The sequence below is a fragment of the Merops nubicus genome, unplaced genomic scaffold (genome assembly GCF_000691845.1).
Source record: "Merops nubicus isolate BGI_N331 unplaced genomic scaffold, ASM69184v1 scaffold19281, whole genome shotgun sequence".
NCBI classification, from domain to species: Eukaryota; Metazoa; Chordata; class Aves; order Coraciiformes; family Meropidae; genus Merops; species Merops nubicus.
This window is the reverse complement of record NW_008587931.1, coordinates 9,891-16,918: the sequence shown is the minus strand read 5'-3', so window position 1 is coordinate 16,918 and position 7,028 is coordinate 9,891. Positions and strand designations below refer to the sequence as shown.

At 43.1% G+C, this 7,028-nt stretch overlaps 1 protein-coding gene across 1 annotated transcript in view; it reads left to right on the top strand.

Annotated features, from left to right (window-relative positions):
* Window positions 1–7,028, top strand: part of CTDSPL2 (CTD (carboxy-terminal domain, RNA polymerase II, polypeptide A) small phosphatase like 2) — a 19,511-nt gene that overhangs the window by 2,649 nt on the left and 9,834 nt on the right. Inside the window, exons 2-7 of the mRNA XM_008949115.1 lie at window positions 1,054–1,192; window positions 2,189–2,338; window positions 2,799–3,014; window positions 3,762–3,840; window positions 4,111–4,222; window positions 5,083–5,169. Of these exons, the coding sequence (XP_008947363.1) occupies window positions 1,054–1,192; window positions 2,189–2,338; window positions 2,799–3,014; window positions 3,762–3,840; window positions 4,111–4,222; window positions 5,083–5,169 (783 nt within the window). The remainder of the gene's footprint in view (window positions 1–1,053; window positions 1,193–2,188; window positions 2,339–2,798; window positions 3,015–3,761; window positions 3,841–4,110; window positions 4,223–5,082; window positions 5,170–7,028) is intronic.

Below are 7,028 nucleotides of genomic sequence, written 5' to 3'. Positions count from 1 at the left end.
GGGAGACCCCCCTGCAGTGCTGGGGCAGCTCTGGAGTCCTCAGCACAGCAGAGCCAGGCACCTGCTGGAGCGGGGCCAGAGGAGCCCCAGCAATGCCCCGAGGGGGGAACCCCTCTGCTGGGAGCCCAGCAGGAGAGAGTTGGGCTGGGGCAGCCACAGAGGAGAAGGCTCCAGCTGGGGAGACCTGCTGGGGGCTGCCAGGGCTTCAAGGGGGCCTACAAGAAAGATGAGGAAGGGCTCATCTTGGAGAAGTGTAGTGATAGTATGAGGGGTAATGGTTTCAATATCTTAAGAGGGGGAGATTTAGTGAAGAACTTCTTCCTAATTTCTAATCTGCGAGGGTGGTGAGCCCCTGTCCCAGGCTGCCCAGAGAGGTGGTCGCTGCCCCATCCCTGGCACCATCCCAGGGGAGGTTGGCCGGGGCTCTGAGCACCCTGCTCTAGCTGCAGATGTCCCTGCTCCCTGCAGGGGGTTGGACTGGGTGACCTTGGAAGGTCCCTTCCTGCTCCAAGCAGTCTGGGGTTCTATGATTTTGATCACAGCCATAGGTCATTTATCTGGTATTGTAAACATGTCTTTAGAAATACTCTTTAAACAAACAAAACCTGAGAAAACATTACAGCTATTTAGTTAGGGAAACTGAAGGTTAAGCTGTGGCTCTTCGAATGTGGATGTTGATGGGCCAATTGACATTATACTGTTATTATACCTATACATAAACATTGCCCATTAACAACAACAACATTCTATCTAATTTCATCTTTGGATGGCATTACCTACTAGACCGTGGGCACAGCAGTGTGAACTTTCCCCACTCCAGAAGTTCTAAGTATACCTTTCTTTCCCATTCTTTGCTATTTACCTTGAGTTGTGTCACCTTGAGTTTAAAATTCCATCTGGCCAGTTACATGTTGCACGTTCTGCATCTGGAAGTGGAACAATAAATGTAGAGAAAGTTTCACAGAAGATCCAATTAATATGTTTTGGTGGTGCTCAGTGGAGACAAGAGGCACTATTCAGTATGTGTCTTTTTCCCCTCTTTTCTATTTTAAGGAAGAAAGAGAAAATCCTGCAAAAAGAAGCAGAATCGAGCGGGATATCGATAACAACTTGATCACATCCACACCTCAGGCAGGAGAGAAGCCCAATAAACAGATCTCCCGAGTACGACGGAAAAGTCAGATGAATGGAGGTTTGTAATCCTCTGTGGCAGCCCAAGGGGGGGTTTGGCATTGGGCATTGGCAGCCAGCAGTCCAGGCTCTGAAGGGGTTTGTGGTGGGCTGCAGGAGGCAAGGCTGAGGTGATAGTAGTGAAATAAGGTTTCTAAGACTCAGCAACAGTTTCAACATCGCTTCTCAGGCACACCCCTTGTGTCAGAACAGTGTGGATGGGAGTTATGCACCCCCTTAGTGTGAGGCCTGCAGGTGATGTCCAAGACAGAAGAGAAACAACTGAGTTAAAGTGAGGGTTGTGAGCTGTACACCAGGAGCACACTGAGCCCATGGGGCTGCAAAGACCAGAGCTCAGCTCAGAACTGACGTGGGCCTCAGCCAGGAGACAGCCAGTTTAGCTCTGGGATGTGCTTTACTGCACAGGCACGTTTCTAGAAAACCTTAATTGTTGTGTTAGGTTTTGTAATGTGAAGATTTATTTAATTCTGTTTAATTAGTTAGAGAAAGTAAAGATTTCATTACCTATGGTAACAACTAACTATGACTTTGTAACTCTGGTTATGCATATATGTGTGTGTGTGGAATCACAAACTACAGAGTGGGTCTTGTGAAGTTTGGAGGTGCAGCCACTGGAGTTCCACCAACACTTGCTCGTTTCCAGCTGGTGGAGTCCCCCTGCTGTTGGCAGCACGCAGCATCAGACAGCCTGCCTTGCCTCATCAAGCCCATTTAAAGGATTTAAACTGCTATTATTTGGCAACTAATAGCATACTTAGGAGTGCTTCCTAATCTGAAGTGCTAAGATGGTGTTGAAAATTGGCTTTTGGGGTTTATGTCCATACTAAATTGCTAGCTCTTGGGTTTTTTTTTAAATTAAATTGGTTAATTTTTTTGTTGACCAAGTTGAAGCATGAACTAGAGGGATCTTTATTGTTATTTTCATTACAGGAAAATAGAGGATGTAATGGTGAAAAGCAGAAGCATGGTGTTACAGCCTGTAACTTTTCTTTTACAGAAGCTGGGAGTTATGAAATGACAAACCAACATGTAAAGCAAAATGGAAAGTTAGAAGATAATCCTACCACTGGCAGTCCCCCACGAACTACGTTACTGGGAACCATATTTTCTCCTGTTTTCAATTTTTTTTCACCAGCAAATAAAAATGGTGAGTATTATTTTAAAAGCCCATAAAAGCTGAGAACGCATTTTATGTTTTTTCAAGAAAAAGCTATTTTGAGCAGCAGTGCACTTTTCATTCTGATTTACAGGCCCAAGATTTACTACCAGATAAAGAGCTTCCTAATTCCTAGAAGGGTTGTTCATTAATAAAAGAAGCAATAAGTCTGTGCTTTGAAACATTTCTTTCATAGGTGCAAGTATCTAGTGGTGTACATTTTATTTAAAAAAGAAAGAAAGAAAAAAATGGTATTAAGTTCCATGTCCCAAACATAAAAGGCATTTGCTGTGGCCTTCACTGTGGTTCTTATTTTTGTAATATGAATCAAATGCAGCTATTGTTGATAATTCTGAAACGTTTTGTGTCTGGCTAATGATGACTATCATTACTCTGATGGGTAACTTGGTTTAAAGGTAATGACTGTGAGTGTACTGAACTCTTAATTCAGGAACATCAGGATCAGATTCGCCAGGCCAAGCTGTTGAAGCTGAAGAAATAGTCAAACAGCTTGATATGGAACAGGTAGATGAGATTACCACGAGTACTGCAACGTCAACCAATGGAGCAGCTTACAGCAGCCAGGCAGTGCAGGTCAGGTCTGCTGTCAACAATGGGCTAGAGGAGGTGGAGGAAACAAGTGACCGTGACCTGCCCCCCCTTACAGGTAAGAAAGGTGTGCTTGCCTTGGGCTCCCAGAGACCCTGCTGGGAGTTGTACCCACAGGGAGGTCCTAGCACCTGCCTTTTATCTGCATTCATATTTCATGTTTGCTTGAGGCATGCAAACAGTAAATAATATTGATTTTTATGTTTAGACAAATGTGGTGTATGCACCACAGACGAGTTTTGGCAAGTCTCATCTGTTCTTGGTGTAACTCAGTTGACTTCATAACATTTCTTCAAATGAAACCAAAGGTTCCAGAAGAAAGGTGGTTCTGTTACTGTTGAAACCTCCCCACCTTCATTACAGTGCACCCCTTAGGCTTGCTGCTCACAGAAAAGACCCATGCAGCATTTTGAAATCATAGCATCATTTTGGTTGGAAGAGACCTTTAAGATCAAGTCCAACCATTAACCCAGCACTGCCAATGTCATCTCTCAGAACAGCAAGGGGAGGAGAAGGGGAAACATCTCGATCCTACGTGAATTTTCCACACTTTCTTCAAAGGACTCCTGGTACATCTGGAGCTCTGTAGCGTGAGGGGACATGAGGCTCTGGGTACCTTCCTGAGGAGCTGTGCAGGCTGGCTGAGAGAACATGAGGGCTCAGAGGGTGGGAGCTGTTTTTCACTGTTGTTGGAGGCACTCGTGTAGAAAGCGCAAATTTTCACTTCTAAAAACTGCACTAATAAGACTAGCTCTTGTGGTTTTTTGTTTTATTTGTTGTTTTGGTCATTTTCGTTGAATTTTAGCACCAGTATCTCCAGACAGTGGCTACTCATCAGCTCATGCAGAAGCCACCTATGAAGAAGACTGGGAAGTCTTTGATCCGTAAGTGCTAATGTTTGTTCTGGAAAAAATCAGCCGGCCACTTTGGGTGTGGGATTAAGATGGGGGTTTTTAGCTGGAACATTTTTATATTGCAGTAATGAATTCCAAAGCCTCTTAACTTAAAAAAAAATAGTGTATTTTGATGTGGGATTTTTTTTTTATTTGAAGTACTTTTTTACCCTTAAATATTTGAAACATTAAGCTGGGCTACAGCGTTACCAGTTCAATAATGTATATCCATTGCTATGGCAAAATCTGTGTTCTTTTCAGGTATTATTTCATCAAACATGTTCCACCACTAACAGAAGAGCAGCTGAACAGGAAACCAGCTCTTCCACTGAAAACAAGAAGCACACCAGAATTCTCATTAGTTCTAGACTTGGTAAATATCTTTATTGCACATACCAAAAGCAGGGGGTATGTCACATTCCCTGGGTTCTGCTCGTTGCTGAGATGAGCAATGTTTGCTTTAAACAAAAAGGCCTTGTTGAATGTTACACCATTTTTAGTTAAACACAGTCTGTATTAGAAAGGAAAAGTGGCAAGAAGGGAATGCTTGTTGTATTTGTTGGATGCTTAACATCCTTTTACAACAAAAATTATCATGGTTTTTTTTTTATCAAACAAAGAATTATCTGTTCCCATAAAGCTTTCCTAAATCCAGTGTGGAAAAAGTGAGATGTAATAAATGAAGGAAAATTCAGCTTCATATGTCCTGTGTCAGGATGGGTCAGGAATGAATGCTTTCATTCTTAGAACATTCTTACTCTTAGAGGGCACAAATCCATTTTTCAAAATATTCCTAGAAAATATATTTGTAATTTGGTTTAGTCTCCCTGTTCTGAAGTTGTTTCAGACCCTGTTAGTATTGTTAGGACCATTATCTTACCATGCCCAGTATCAGTCAGTGTCCTCTCATGGCCATGTGGATGGACAGATCATTCACACTGGCAGATGCAGCCTTTAGCTGGATGACAGGACAGCCTACAAAGTATCTTCTTATAATTATGCCCCTAGCACACAGTTTGAAGTGAAATTTTTCAAAAACTGCAAGAATAATGAAATGTATAATTCATTCTAAGAATTATTCTTCAGTCGTGAAAGCCCTTGCCTGAAAATAAATTTTCCAGACTAGGTAAACCTACCTTAAAATGAGCATGAAAATCCAGGCAACTGCTTTGTTTTTCAACACTTGTCACAACATCTTCTCTCTTTTATACCATCTTTTATTTTTTTTAATAGGATGAAACATTAGTGCACTGTAGTCTAAATGAATTAGAAGATGCTGCACTGACTTTTCCAGTTCTTTTCCAAGATGTCATTTACCAGGTAATTAGTGTGCACAGAAAAATACCTACCTCTTGATTTGCTTCACATGAATCCTTCCTCTCTGTGTCCGTTGCTGTCTTGTTCAGTGAGAGACATTGTGTCTGGCAGCTCCTTGGTGCCTGGGTGACCCCTGGGGGTGCCAGGCTCTGGGAGGTGGATGGCTGTGCTGGGGACCCTGGGCACTGTCCCCGGGCACCGTGGCACGTGCCGGTGGTGGCACCAGTGCTGGGTGCTGGTGTTTGGTCTGAGGAGCCTGTGCAGGTCTCTGCAGCAGCACTGGCCAGGAACACTGACACTTCAGGTGCAGCTTCTCAGGGACTGTTCACCTTCTCCCCTCGGTGGGGAAACCATCCAGGCTGGCTCCTCTCTCTGTGCATAGGAGACCTCTTCAGAGCCTGGCGTGAGCTCCTTCTGTCTCGGCTGCTGGTCTTGCCCCACACTCTGCCAGTGCCAGTTCTGCCTCTTTGCTCCTTTGGAGTGTCTGCTGGGCTCTTGGAGTGGTTGTGGATTGTCTCCTGGAGACTGCCAGGTTCCGGGGCTGGTTCTGCTTCAGGAGGTGTTGCTAGTTGTGACTGTGGAGGAAGGAGCTCTTCCAGCACCTGCCAGAGATGCTGCACTGACCCAGGCTGTTGTTCTCAGGTCCTTTGGTGGGATGTACCTGGGAGTAGCAACAGCTTCCCCACCGTGTAGTTCGCACGATACTGGACCTCACTGTAGTATCTTTGGAGAATGAGCCAGTCCTCAGGCACCTTAAAAGGACACTTGTCCAGGTATTTTTCCTGATTTTAAAAATGTTTTTCTTCACTGTTTCATATTAAAGCCCTTAGAATCTGAAAAGCTGAAATAATTCTTAAACACGTGTTTATCTTCTCTCTTGTTTGGTGGTGGCTGTGCACAGTTTCCTCCAGGCTGAACTCAGAATGAGCCTTGGAACTAGTTCTGTGGAGGTTCTTGACACTGCTGACAGAATCAGGAAGACTAAAGATTCTTTTCCCTTCCTTCTCTTAAGAGATCTCAGTACAATTTGAGTCTTTTCTGTCTATAACACTAGGTGATTACATGTTTATGCTGAGACCTAACTGGGATTCTTCCTTTAGGAAAGTGAAGTTGATGGAAAGAATGACTTAAAACACTTCTAAGCTGTATTTACAGACATTGTACACAGGCCTTTGTAGCCCTTGATACAGTACAGTTGCAGTGTGGGTCCTGGATAAGTTTTCTTTTGGCTCTCTCTAGAGTCTAGCCTGGGCTTGCCAAGGAACAACTTCTTGCAGGCTTGAGGAGTTTGGCAGCTGTCTCTGAGCACTCTCCTGATCACTGTGTTCTCCTTTGCTGGCCTTACATTGCACCAGACACTGACCAAACACCCACCTCTTACTAGGTAACAGGTAATAAACTTCAAGGATAGAACTAAGTTCATGTTTTATTAATGTATTATATGCAAGAACATAAATAATCTTCTCCTGTGATAAAAGTTGAAGTGTTGATCATTCATACCCTTCCTAGTGTTTTTAGTCAGTGATCAGCTATTTGTGAGCATTTAAAATATATTCCTTTTGCTTATCAATTGACCATCACCTCTGATATAGTCTTATATTAATTTCACATCATCTTATTTCATTTTGAAAGTCATTTCAACTGACACCAGTGAAGCTAACTGAGCAAGGTGAAAGTCAGCAAGTTCCTATATAAAAACTATTGCTTAATAGAACCCACTGAAAACAAAGCTAGATGGGAAAGAGGCATTTCTGAAGATGTTTTCTGTAGATATCAAAATATGTACCACTCCCACTTAGGCTTTCCAGAAATACTAGACAATTATCTCTATTTTTTTTAAGAAAGAGTAGAACCTCAGTTCT